This window comes from Dendropsophus ebraccatus, chromosome 1 (genome assembly GCF_027789765.1).
Source record: "Dendropsophus ebraccatus isolate aDenEbr1 chromosome 1, aDenEbr1.pat, whole genome shotgun sequence".
Classification (NCBI taxonomy): domain Eukaryota; kingdom Metazoa; phylum Chordata; class Amphibia; order Anura; family Hylidae; genus Dendropsophus; species Dendropsophus ebraccatus.
In genome coordinates, this window is record NC_091454.1 from 135,478,183 (window position 1) to 135,493,014 (window position 14,832).

Below are 14,832 nucleotides of genomic sequence, written 5' to 3' on the forward strand. Positions count from 1 at the left end.
TCTGCTAGCGCATTTACTTATCAAGAACCAAGCACAAAGGAACACACCTGCTCCCAAATTATTAATGAAAATGGACATGTATCAGGGCTCCAGATGGCGACCAAAATGGTCGCCAATGCGACTGACATCTTGCAAATGGCGCCCAGATTTATTAATCTGGGCGCCATTTGCGACTGGCCCCGGCGGCGGCGCACTGTCTCTTTAAGCACAATGACCGCCTTCCGCACGCTGCACCGAAGCGAGTCCCCGCACACTGGGGACACGCTTCTCCAGTGACGTCATCCAGCACGTCCGTCATTCATTGGACGGACGGCCGCAGAGGCGCCACACTCCTCCAGCGCCTCTCTCCCGCCTCTCCTCACCCGGCGGTTCTTCAAGTTCACCCCAGCGGCACCAAGCTTAGATTGTGGGTGAGTACAACCGGAGGGACGGCAGGGGTGGCGGCCGGCCAGTAATGTGTGTGGGGGTACCGCGGTCTGGGCGGGGGATTGGTAGTGTGTCTGTTGTGATGGCGGCCAGGTGCGGTAGTCAGTGCGTGTGGGGTGCGAGGGGGGGGGGTATGTATAGACTGCACAGTACCACTTCCCTCAGTGTCTGTATATATAGACTGCACAGTACCACTTCCCTCAGTGTCTGTATATATAGACTGCACAGTACCACTTCCCTCAGTGTCTGTATATATAGACTGCACAGTACCACTTCCCTCAGTGTCTGTATATATAGACTGCACAGTACCACTTCCCTCAGTGTCTGTATATATAGACTGCACAGTACCACTTCCCTCAGTGTCTGTATGTATATACACTGCACAGTACCACTTCCCTCAGTGTCTGTATGCATATACACTGCACAGTACCACTTCCCTCAGTGTCTGTATGTATATACACTGAACAGTACCACTTCCCTCAGAGTGTGTGTGTGTGTGTGTGTGTGTGTGTGTGTGTGTGTGTGTGTGTATGTATGTATGTATGTATGTATGTATGTATGTATGTATACACTGCACAGTACCACTTCCCATATACATTGCCACAGGGGCTATATGCCATCGGCTGCCGGGGGCTATATTATATATATATATTATATATATATAGTAGATCATTGCCGGTAAGATGGCAGCTGGCTGAGGGAACACACCGGCAGCAGGGGGGTATATGGTTGTCAAGTTGCAAGTTTCCATGTTGAACGTTTTCAAGCTAAGAAAAGAAAGGATCTAAAGGAGGATGCTGCCGTGGCCTCTGCACACAGTAAGTCCCATTTAACATAACATTAATTTTACATGGTTTAAAATGTTGGCGACCAAATATTCTATTTGGCGCCTAAATTTTTCAGGTTAGGAGCCAATGGCTCCTAGGTAAATTTTTTAGTCTGGAGCCCTGTGTATAACGCTATGGTAACAATCACACAGGGGCTGGAATAAAATATGAAATATTCAGGACTTTTCTATTAAAAATTTTTTAATATGATATGCTTTCAAGAGTAATAAAATAAAAGGTACATGACAAATGGAGAAATGGATGAGAGCATTCAACAAAACCGTGACCAATTACTTCCCTAGTTAAAGTGGACCTGTGACGTGTTAAAAAAAAATGCAGTGGTCTGGAGTGAGGTTTAGCCGCCACTCCACTTATTCATACAGTTCTTCCATTCTCCCCATCCCATTCTACAGCCATACAGTAGTGACTATATACTAGACCACCACCCTCTGCATTTTCTGAACATGTCTCAGGTCCTCTTTAAGCTGTAATTGACTGCAATGCATGTGCTACCATGTGACTACATCCAGCTTCTACCTTCATCCTTCCTCTCTGTCGGTGTGTCTGTATGGGTCTCTTGTGCATACGTAGACCATGACGCTGTCTGCGAGGCCTGCTTCATACCCAATTCTTGGTGAATAAAACTTTCTAATGTTCTTTCAACTAAATACATCAGCAGCTGAACAAATCACATTGTTTGTTACAATGTATCAGTCAGGAGTAGGGATGAGAGAACCGAACCGTAACAAACCAGATTTGTTACGAACTTTGCAAAAAGTTTGGTTCGTCACCGAAAATGAAACATTTTAAGATAGATAATATATATATCTATTATATGAGCCGATCATAGCTCAGCTCAGTGTGCCGGGGACCGGCGAAGAGAACACATCAAGACATTGGAGGGTGAGTATAAAGCTCTCCCCCTCCCCTGCACTGCACCCATCCCAGCAAGGAAGGGGGGGTCACTTAACCCCTTCCTTGCTGGTATGGGTGCAGTCTGACATCAGTCTGGCCCCCAAGTGGTTAAGTGGGGACCCTTACTTAACCCCCTGGGGGCGAGATTGTTCAGTATGGCACCCAAAAGGTTAAGAGGAATGTAATGCATCCTCCCTTAACCCCTTGGGGGCCAGACTGTAAGCAGCAATCTGTAAAGATGCTGCATACTGTAAGGTGCACAACACCACTCACAATGATGGGTGTTGTGCTCCTGTTTGTGTGTTTTTTTGTGTGTTTCTCACTTTTTGTTTTTAAGATAGCGGTACCCTGTGGATTACAGCAGATTTGGTGGACTACGGTGATGACCAGTGGTTGTTTTGATTTTTTTTTTTTATAAAATGGTCAAAGAGGGGTGTGGGGGTGTTTTTATTTGAATAAAAAATATTTTTCACTTGTGTCTTTATTTCTTTACTATATAGACTTAGTAGTGGAAGCCGTCTAATAGACGGAATCCATTACTAAGTTGGGGCCTAGTGTTAGCCGGTATAAAATGGCTAACACTAACCCCCCATTATTACCACAGTACCCAATGCCACCAGGGGTACTGGGAAGAGCCGGGTGCCAGTGGTTACGGAGTGTCAAAATTGGCGCTCCTGGACCGGAGCGGCAGCAGGCTGGTAAGATTAGGCTGGGGAGGGCCTAAACCAATGGCTCTTCCCACCTTGGTGTTACCAGGCTGCTGTTGCTTGGTTTTTAACCCGGCTGGTTATGAAAATAGGGGGGACCCGGCTCTTCCCAGTACCCCTGGTGGCATTGGGTACTGGGGTAATAATGGGGGTGTTTGTGTTGGCCATTTTATACCGGCTAACACTAGGCCCCGACTTAGTAATGGATTCCGTCTATTAGACGGCTTCCACTACTAAGTCTATATAGTGAAGAAATAAAGACAAGTAAAAAATATTTTTTATTCAAATAAAAAACACACCCCTCGTTGACCATTTTATTAAAAAAAAAATCCAAACAACTGCTGGTCATCGCCGTAGTCCACAGAATACCAATATCTGAAAAACAAAAAGGGAGAAACACACAAACAGGAGCACAACACCCATCATTGTTAGCGGTGTTGTGCACCTTACAGTATGTAGCATCTTTACAGATCGCTGCTTACAGTCTGGCACCCAAGGGGTTAAGGGAGGATGCATTACATCCCCCTTAACCTTTTGGGTGCCATACTGAACAATCTGGCCCCCAGGGGGTTAAGTAAGGGTCCCTACTTAACCCCTTGGGGGCCAGACTGATGTCAGACTGCACCCATACCAGCAAGGAAGGGGTTAAGTGACCCCCCTTCCTTGCTGGAATGGGTGCAGTGCAGGGGAGGGGGATAGCTTTATACTCACCCTCTGATGTCTTGATGTGTTCTCTTCGCCGGTCCGCGGCACACTTAGCATTAACACATCAGCTAAGCGGACATATAAATCAAAATGTTTCTTCTAATGTTGCTATTGTGATGGCATAATTAGGAGAAACATTTGCTGTTTTAATTAAGGTATTAATAATTAAAACTAAACTAAACTATTAAACTATACCCTATCACACTCCCACTATTGTAGCTGCAATTATTCAGCCGTTATTGCAAGGTTCATTTTAGGTTCGGTCGAATCCGAACTTCAGGAAAGTTCGGGGGATCGAACCCGAACCGAACTTTTCAAAAGTTCCCTCATCCCTAGTCAGGGGTTCACAGTGTTTAGTTCAGAGCACTTACAGCTGACATGTGTTATACAGAATGGTAAGTTGTCTGTTGTTAAACTAATCACCAACTTTAAAGAGATGGTTCAGCAAAAAACAATTCTTTCAAATCAACCGGTTTCAGAGATTTGTAATTTACCGCTATTAAAAAAATCTCAAGCCTTCCAGTACTTAACAGCTACTGTATGTCCTACAGAAAGTGGTGTATTCTTTTCAGTCTGGAGAGCAGGAGAGGTTGTCTATGAGGATTTCCTCTTGCTCTGGACAGTTCCTGACATGGACAGAGGTGGCAGCAGAGCACTGTGTCAGACAGGAGAGAATACACCACTTCCTGCAGGACATTCAGGAGCTGGTAAGTACCCTTTTAATAGAATTAAATTACAAATTGGCAGTTTCTGGCAAGAGTTGATTTGAAAGAACTACTGAACTGCTGAACTACCTCTTTAAGAAGTTATAACACAGGATAATACATACTGTAATATAAAGCTATTAAAAAGGGATGTTTTAGATTTGTGATTTCAGAGGGAATACAATACAATACAATACAATACAATACCTGGGTCCCTATTACAAGGAAGCAGTGTATTTTGGGACCCAAAATGAGATACCCACTTTGTTCATATGATGCAAAACAAAGAAAAATTACATGTTTATTTAAAGGGGAAAATATGCATTTTAAGGGTGCGTTCACACCCTGTGAATTTCTAAAGGATGCAGCCCAATACAATAGGCAGAGAAAAAGAAATGTTTCTTCTGTTATGCCTGCAAAAACTAACCATGTAAAATAATGTTTGGTCCAGTAAATGCAACATGCCTGCTGGGCGTATGCTGTGGTATGTTTCACTATACCAGTTTAATGGTATCCCAGCATATACCTCCACCGCGCTGCTCGAATGCAGGACGACATGTGACAAGAGCATAGGTCTAAGGTCGCTTGCACAGCAAATAGGAAAAGAGTGAAGAGGACTGAACATAACAACATCAAAATAACAAGACTATTAATAAATTGGAATCTTATAAAAAAAATCACTGGCCATAACAAGCTGCATATTTCTCTAGGGATATAAAAATATAATTTGAAAAACAGTCTTTTTTTTAAATCTCTTTCTTAAAAGAGGTTAAATCTTAAAAAGGACAGCCTTTTAGTCAGCCAAAAAGATGTTTGCAGTAAGACAAAGATGAAGAGCTGATTCTGCTTAACATGTCTGCGCCCCAGACCCACCCTCTGCAAACCAAGAAGCAGGAAGCAGTGATGCTGAGCTGAATCAGCCCGATGAAAGAACCGCTGTATGCAGGTACATCAGAGGGTTGGCCATTCTAAAAGGGCCTCTGAACCCTGACATAATTGGGTGATTTGATCTCTAATCTGTGTGTATAAATCTGACACCATACAGACAGGTAGAGTTTTTAAAGTATCTACAAGAATTAACAGAAGTCAAGCACAGGCTTATGGCCTCATGAGCATCTTTGCATATTGATCAGGTCAATGGACAAATGTCATAAGCTTTGTGTTAGCAATTTAATTCAGTTCGACTACCATTGTTTATCAACAATATATGATATCAAACTGATAACAGATACAAAAAAATAAAGTCAACTTAAGTCACCGTGTGCTGAAGTTAACAGAGTGACAGGGGATTAGAGCGTGCAGAAATATTTCCCTGAAGGCCAGTCCTCAGCAGGGCTCTATCCAGAAGCACAGCCTGACCTGTAAATCCCTGTGAGACAGGAGCCTGGCATTTTCTGGGCTAGATTCCCACGTTGACCTAAAGCTCTAGAAATCTGTGCTTAATAAAGGAATGACATTGACAGAATATCTGCATGAGAATGAAGAGAAAAAGGCCAAAGTTGGAAAAGATCAACCAGTTAAAACTGGATTGTAGTCAGAAGAGAAAAAAAAAAAAAATCTTGTGACCGGCATCATATTAGAAAGCCTTTCAATTACAGTTTTTCTTGCGTTAATCTTTGTATTGGTTTAAAAAAAAAAAAAAAAAAAGGATTGTTTAAAGAGGGATTACAGAAGAAAAACACCCTACAAGACAGCTTCATCAGGAAAACATGTATCCACTTTCATCTACTGCACAATACAGGGTATAGATGTCCGTCATATATAACATGGTAGTCATGGTGTTAAAAGCTTCATCTTGTGAGCTGGCTCCTATGATTGTTTACTAGTATAGGCTCAAGAATGCCTATACTAGTTTAGAGGGCTCCTAGGGTCGCTGGCTCACCTACACCCCACAACACAATGTGTAATAAGCTCAGTACTTTCAGACAACTGCGAAGAATAAAGTATTATGCTCTGCAATACAGCAATTTGCTAGATCTAAGGAGTTTGTGCAAACTATTGAAATGTCATAATAAGCGGGAAGTTTAGATCTGTGGGGGTCTGGGTGCTAAAACAATAATACTAAGCTGAGCCCCTTCTTTTCTGATTGTCTCTTCTATCACAGCGGAGCAAGCGATGTATAGGCTCAGGGAATCTATACACTGCTCACTACACTCTCCGAGGAGGAACAATTAGAAACCGCTTAAAGTGTACCTGTCATTATAACTTTTAGAATTTAAAATCAACAGTAGATGTGATATAAAGCAAGTTTGCAACTTACATTCATTATTTTTTTAAGTTATCATGGAAAACACAGCACTTCCTGTTTTCTGACTCTTTCTCAAAAAAAGCAGGAAACCGTGAGAAAACAGGAAGTCCTGTGTATCCCAGGCCATCTAAGCGCTCAGGCAGTCATGTGACTAATGGACACATTGAGCCGTGACACACTGTACTGGCCAGAATTCCTGTGTTTAGTCTGTTTTTTTTTTTTTAACCAGCACAAGTCAGAAAATCTTCCTCCTGGAGACTGGACCTGGATTTCTGGTAAGTACAGCTTTGTTTTACAGCATAATAACTAAAAAAAAAAATATAAAAATGAATGTATATTGCAAACGTGCTTTATTTTACATCTACTGTTGATTTAGAAAGTTATAATGACAGTGACACTTTAACACAAGACTTGGGGCCCAGGAATTGTTCTGCCCAGTGATACAGAAAAACAGCAATGTCTAGCAGTGGGGTTCAGTTGGCAGTATGGGGTCTCCCAAAACTTCACTAAGATGAAATCAGTGAAGATAGGGGTTGGGTGAGAACGTGGGAACATATGGCTGTGCCAAATGTTCGTGTCTATGGGGAGGAAAGAAGAGATAACAGTTGGCCTGAGAGTTATTAGAGGTGTATAGCCAGCTTTACAGCTTCAGTCCCTCCAGGTTCTTGCACAGGACTAAACCTGATCATAACCACTCAAGGTGTTAACATGGAACAGGAGAAGGATCTAGGAGTGCCCTTACTTGTCAAATGGAAGGGCACCATCATCCTGAAGACAGATGGATAGGGCCTACAATGTACTTACCAGAGCTGTAACTATCAGTTGAGGATTGGGATATAGAGCGGGACAAGGAGCGGCGTCCAATCTTTGTTGGGCGTTTATTAAATTCTCTCTTCTGGTCCGCAAACTGGATCTGCTGGGAAAAATGCAAAGAGAAGCTGAATCTATGGAAACTTTATAGAAGTTCACCATTTCAAGAATACAAGTGTGCTGTAAAAATAAAATGTCGTTTTATCATTAAACGCAAATATGCTAATATAGTTAATATAAACTTCACGATACTGGCAACAGTGGTGGTATAGGAACCAAAAGAAGAAAAAACTCTGCAGGCATCAGCAGCCATTATTCATTGTGTTTCATGGTTTCATTAAACCTGCAGTCTGACTAGACTTTGCACATTTATGGGCCTTGGCCCATGTAAAAGTGTCAGCAATCACCCGAGGAGTAGGAAAATGCATGATCCTTGGCTGATCGCATCCTTTGTGCAGCACTAAAATATATCGCTATCGCCACACGTGTCTGCGTAAACAGGGGATCTGTGGCCGATAGCAATATATTTAAATAGCAGCACAAACAATACGGGCAGAGTAAATGATTGCACTTGTTTGCTTCAGTAGGTGGCCCCAAATTGGACCCTTAGGGTCTAGCAATGCTCCTTGGCAATAATTAGCCTGTGTAAAAGGCCCTATAAAGATATGGATACATTTTAACACTGAATATTCAAGTGGAAAATGTGTGGCATTCACAGTAGCAGCAACCCGGATGAAATGTATACATAGTGGATCTGCCCATAACCCATCTGGAAAGTGACCTGCAGTTCGGATTTTAAAGCTGCACATTTATTGTGGATTTTTCCATCTAACTTCAATGGGAATATAGAAATGTGCAATACATCAGCAGGTGCAGAACTAAAATAAATTTTATCTTTATAGTATTACCACATTCATACCCAAAGCTGCAGTGGCAAATTAGCAGGATTAGGTATGGATGTGCATTGCAGAATTACTATGGAAAATCTGCTGCATTTCTGCAGTGTAGACTTTGTCCGTGCCAGAACTGTTCAATCTGGGCTCTGATGGATCTCACAGTCTATTGTAGGTAAAATCCACATATACCGCTACATAAAAAGCAAACCCAATCACATAACTTGCATTGTACTTTGCCGTGGATTGCACATTTTTAGCTCTTGTTAGATCTAATATTAAAAAAAAAATTAAGTGGATTCCACCAAGAGTTGTGAAAGTTTTTCTACTTTCAGTTCCACTCTTGGTTTTGAAAAAAGAGCACACAAAGCTGCACCAGAGTGAACAAAGCCTAAACGCTCCCTAATCTTTACTTGTGGAATACCATAGCAATTCTGTGCCCAGACAGTAGAATCTGAAATCTAGAAACCAGGCCTTCATCTCTATCAATTTAGGGAAAAAGCAAGTCCAATCCATTCCTGGCTCCATATCTACATTGTAACACAATGTGGTGTGAACACAGCCTTAGAGGAAGAACTTTACACACAGCTACACAGAAAATATTCAATTCCAGCAGATAAATGTATTGCAAACAATCGACACACAGTTCAAAATCAAAGTATGGATATACCTAGAATCTGAACGTCCAACTATGTCCGGCATATGGTATACACCAAGCTCCATCAGGAGCAGACTAGCTGATATTCAACACTGCCCTCACCTGAGATTTGTCATCTGTGTCACCATTGACGTTGTATTTCTTTTTGTTATTCAGCATGCCGAGAGACCACCAGGAATCAGACATCTTTGTGAGTGACCTGGGCACAGTGAATTCATGTTTTATACCCAAGATCCCGCTAGCGCTGGTTTTATCCTGCTCTATCTCTTGGTTTGGACAATATTGGGCCTCCCAACCCCCCAGGTTAATGAGACATTCCTGACTTCACTAGTACATATCTTGGTTTAATAGCCAATTACAACGACACACATTAACCTGTAAACTACAGCTCCTTACCAATACATTATCTTTATGTAAGCAGCACCCTCTGTAATTGACCTGTACATTAATGCATGCTGCCTGCAGGTATTCCTGGCTGTACAAATGGCCACCCACACCCTGTTCCACAAGACTGGCACACTAAATGACACTATTAAAAGTCACATTACTAAACAAACATGTGCTAATCGTTGTCATTGCATAATACAATACATTGGAAATGTCATGGACTAGAACAGTGAGACCAGATCTCAGGTTACTTAGCACAGCTATGGATCACAATTAGGATCATACATGAGGTCAGGTGTGTAGGAATTTTTTTTTTGTTTAGTTAAAGCCAAAAGTGGATTCATCAGGAAGGAGATAAATTATGCAACCGCCCCTTATGCCCAAAAAACTGAATAAATAGAGAGACAAAATTCTGTGTGTGAAACCATCCACCTTTTAGCTTCTTTGGTGGCTCCTAGATGGCAAAGGCTGTCCATGTCCTCTTAAAGGGGATAATCATCTCAAGATGTTATTCCCTGTCCACAAGATGGGGCACAGCAAGCCAATTCCAAGCCGTGGGGGAGAAAACTGTTCCTAGAATTAACAGTGGACAGAGCTTCTTTAGTTCTTTATGGGGCTTTGGGACCTGCTGAGTTCAGCAGCAGATAACGTTCAAAAGCCCTATAAAGAATGAATGGAGTGCTGTCCGAGCACGTGCGCTGGCCTGTTTATTCCAGGTGACTAATCCGCCTGTACCAGCAGGATGGTCTGTACTGTGCTGTACTGTGTATGGCAGTGTAATAGAAGTGGGGCTTTTTTAAGCTCAAGTCCCAACATAATCCATGGTTTACAATCCTGTCACCCTGCTGATGCATTAGCTTGGTAGGTCACCCGGCATGGATTGAAATCCCACAATAGTATTGTGTTCTTCTTCACGGTGGGGGCAGAGTGACAGACCACAACGTCACTCCCTCGCTGCGCTTGCACCACTGAAGGAGAACACCTGCACTGGATTCTGATACAGGTCAGCAGGGGGTGCAAGTGTACACCAGACTGAGGTGTGACAGTGAGGCAAAGCTTGAGAAGCTCCACCTCCATGATTTAAATTTTACATACACTGAGGTCACTTTGAAAGGTATTTTTTTTTACATATATTTTACAACCGGCAACTCTATCCTGCAGGAAGTGGGCGACTGGATCACTAAGTATGATCACTCACTCCCTACTGTAAGTGCCAATTGTTCACTGAGGCTGGGTTTACATTCATAAGGTGGTCCTGCATCCTCATTTTACCAGAAAATTATGCTGGAAAAGCCATACGGAAGAACACATCTTGCAGCGTTCTTGTGCACGGCAACTCTAACAACTGATAAAAATGAAAATGAAAAAAAAAAAGAGGGTGTCTGACAACTGAGGAATTTTTGTTGGAGACAACATGCACAAGAACACTGCGAGAGGTGTCCCTTGGTATGGCTTTGCTTCTGCGCCAAGAGAAACTGAGCCGGATCGCTGTATCAGTGCAAACCTGACCTAATACTTACTGAACCAGGTGGAGGAAGTGGTCAGACACCCATGAGGAACATTCTCCATATGGGAAATAAATGGCATAGCTGCTGAGATTTTCTAGTGACTAGTAAAGAATATCAGATCCCTGCACAGATCAATGGCAAAGCTTTAGGTCCCTGACTAGCTTTATGCTCAGCCTGCCTTATGCCTTATACTCCTTATCAGTTTGCTCTTTGTAAGTAACATACAGGAGAATAATACACTAATAAATCTAAGCAAAGCCGCTGCTGTCTGAGTGTCTTACTACCTTCAGGCAACCAGAACAGTAAATAGGATGGTGAGGGAAAGCATTACATTTATAAAAGCAATTCCCCCCAAATTTCCTTGTAATCTTAGGAAGAAGGTCCTGTATAGCGCACATCGAAACCATGCACTGCACACAAACATAGGCTAAGACAATAACTATGTACTATAGCATCCATAAGACAGATAATAGCAGGTCACACATGCACTGACAGCATTGCCTTAAGACATATAAGAACACTAAAGTCACAGACAACAACTAAAGACACCTAGCAGCAATATAGAACAAGCCTGATTATTCAGTTGTCATGGCCTGTGTGGTCCGGACCTTCCAGCTTGGCTTTCTGCAGTAGAATAAACCCATAGAAACTCACCTATCAAGCATATGTACCATTGACAGGAGAAGGGGCCAAGTGTTATTCTAGCCGACTCACCTGTGCTACCTACTCTGCCCAGCCACATTCCTTCAGATCTCCTGATCCGCGCTCTCACATTACCGCTGCCCTCACTTTAACCACCTACATGCTTTCAAGAACTTAAACCTCCACCTCACCGGAGACTGGCACTGGATAAGAAGCAAAGTATAATACCCAGAAAATAGATGACAGTCAATGGAGTTTATGTTCTTTTGGTAACTGGTTGCCAGGAGACTAATCCACTTGAAAAGCTAGACTAAATCATTGCCTGCTCTGCATTCCCACATATTTTATGGTAACACTAGGTAATAAGGAAAGTTATTTCAACCATAATGATCTCTAGAAAAAGTTGAGGCCTCTCTATGTCTAAGCCGACCTCCCAGAGCAGAACTCCTCCTCCAGGTAAACATAAGATGGCTGGCACCACACTGGCCCCATGGTGAAGGAGCTATTATCTGTCTTGTAGGAAGACGTTGCAAATCTGGCAATATATTCATATGCAATAGCAGACTTAAGTTTAAACAAGGGACAAGTGGGATGAAGACATTTCAGTAAAGGGGATACAAACAGTTTTCAACAATCAATACCCAGGAGAGGTCATCCTCAACAGATTCTTCAAGTACGTTTTTTTGTAGTTTTTTTTTTTTTTTTTTACAGACTTGGTCAGCCAAACTCCCCCCACAAGCTACACTAAAGCCTGGCACCCGACAGCACATATCCAGAGACAGCCAACATGGTCGAGTGGAGCTTCCTTCAGGCTCTGCACAGAAATAAGTATTATATGTATGAGGAAACTGCATTTGTGCAGCTATTTAATGTGTATGGCTGTCATAAGACTGACTATAAAACTGCTAGAAGAATGTAACATCCCTATTATATCTCTTTGGGTTTTTATTAAAGTCTATTCCACACATACTATAAAAACAGAAGCTAAAAAAAGATTTTAAAGAGAAAAGAATTGCACAGAGCAGGAAGGCAGAATGAATAATGTTATTAATTTATGAATAAATCAGTCAAGGATCTAAACCTACATTTATTTTCACTATAACATGACACTGTGGCCTAAGTCCTGCCAAACATGTTCCCCTATCCCGCTGTTCGTGTAGCCTGGAGCCGAGGACCCACAGGTTGCTAGGAGCTGAGCTATAAGCAAACATTCAGATGACTGCTGCTACGGCCAGACACAAGCAATGTGGCCCCCATTACTATTCCAAATCTTCACGCTTTAAAGGAAGTCTACTTTAAACATTAAGTTTTAAAAACACCTGCATCAAAAAGTGTGGCCATAGCCTTAATTCAGGTTTACACATACTGACTGATTTGGGCTTTTTTTTTTTTTTTTTTTTTTAACTTTTTTTGACCACTGATCTGTTCCATGAAAAAGGAAGGACCTGCACTTTTATGGTCCATGTTTGAGGAACTCTCAGATATAGAAGATATTAGGATGCACCATCCGTGTGCCATCTGTTTTTTACTGAAGCATTGCCTAGCAAGCCCTATGCAGGCTCCTCACAGTACACACTTATTTCCTTCCTATCATCTTGTGATGCCACACTAATGGTTTCTCCAGGACATTGCTGATCATGATTTCTGAGGTCCCAGAAGAAACTGATGTGTGGATGAGGCCTAAGATAAGAACCCATGCAAGTGCATAACAGAACTATACATGTAAATGACAGGGCTAAACGCAGTTATCTCTAGGCTGAAGACACACATGGAGGTTTCTGATGCAGTGTCTGGAGCCAAAGCCAGAAGAGGCTCCAGCCGGGGGGGCAGCATGAGTATAAGCCCTTTACTTATATCCCCTCAAGTCTGGCTCAAAAACTCTGTACGGTTCAGTCTTTAGAACAAATCCTAACCATTATACATTTCAGATTTATAACTTGTACCCAATGTAAATTGTATTTTCTGCAGTAATTTATATCTTTTGCAACAACAATGTCTGGTAATCAAATAGAATGTAATTTGCCATTTTAACAGTTTCAGGGGAAAAAAAGGTTGCAGCTATGGATACAGTCACCACCTATAAGGCTCCCAACCCAAGGTTAAGTACACGTTACTCCTTTTCCTTTCAAAGTACATTATGATAACATTATCAAAATGAAGATTAAGTGGTACAATGGTACAATGCATTCCATCCACACTAGGGAAGATCCATCTCCAGACCGATGCAGGAAGACTAGGAATGGATACAAGTACTATATACAGTATGTACTCATATGGTAAAAGCACTTGCACAGTTCTGAATAAATCAGCCTGTAATGTTATGTTTTATAGCTTAAAGACTATACTACAAGTGTATCTAAACATTATCTAGATTTACTTAGTCATATGAGTTTGGAATTGGTTTTAAGTTACCCAGAAATATGAGGATCTCTCTATAGACATCAATATATACACATATCCTTGTATCTACACATATATCTGTAACAATTATCAACCCTACAAGTCATTTACCAGTCTTAGTAGGCAGGGATCAATGCTTACCATCCAGTCGGGCATATTAAAGGCGGTGGTGTCTTGTGTACTGTCTGTCCTCTCCATGACTTCACCTGCAAAAGTTTCAGCTCTAACGCACAAGGATGTGAAGAGAAAAGCTCTGTGTTTTATACTACACTGCCAAAGCCAGTCCAGGAGCTTAAGTGGGATCCAGCCTCCCCCCTGCTCTCTAAGTGTGCACAAACACTCCACTATACTCCAAGATCCTGGAGAGTGGTGTGCACGCTCAGGCTGCACGGTTATAGGATGCTTGCTGTGACATAGGAAATCTGACAGGCCCCTCCTCACATCACATACTATCTCACATTCCTCCTTACACTATTGGTAGGATCTGCCCTTTGTAAAGTCAATACTCTAAAACAATGACTCATTGAAATCTCTGGCTCCAACGCCAATAAATCCAATCAAGGTCAAGAAGTAACATGGAAAAAAATTACAGAGCTGCACCCCTGCCCCTTCTCAGGTACCTGGAGGAAATTTACAGAGCTGCACCCCTGCCCCTTCTCAGGTACCTGGAGGAGATTTACAGAGCTGCACCCCTGCCCCTTCTCAGGTACCTGGAGGAAATGTACAGAGCTGCACCCCTGGCCCTTCTCAGGTACCTGGAGGAGATTTACAGAGCTGCACCCCTGGCCCTTCTCAGGTACCTGGAGGAGATTTACAGAGCTGCACCCCTGGCCCTTCTCAGGTACCTGGAGGAGATTTACAGAGCTGCACCCCTGGCCCTTCTCAAGTACCTGGAGGAAATGTACAGAGCTGCACCCCTGGCACTTCTCAGGTACCTGGAGGAGATTTACAGAGCTGCACCCCTGCCCCTTCTCAGGTACCTGGAGGAGATTTACAGAGCTG

The 14,832-nt window shown here is 42.5% G+C and overlaps 1 protein-coding gene across 10 annotated transcripts in view; it reads right to left on the minus strand.

Moving 5' to 3' along the window:
* Positions 1 to 14,832, minus strand: part of AHCYL2 (adenosylhomocysteinase like 2) — an 86,756-nt gene that overhangs the window by 27,852 nt on the left and 44,072 nt on the right. For 4 of the 10 annotated variants that reach the window (XM_069979348.1, XM_069979318.1, XM_069979358.1 and 1 more), the window contains exon 2: positions 7,337 to 7,448. In XM_069979348.1, coding sequence (XP_069835449.1) covers positions 7,337 to 7,448 — 112 coding nt within the window. Of the gene's footprint in view, positions 1 to 7,336; positions 7,449 to 13,971; positions 14,185 to 14,832 lie in introns of those variants that run through there. The other 6 variants (XM_069979326.1, XM_069979367.1, XM_069979342.1 and 3 more) reach the window with 3 other exon arrangements.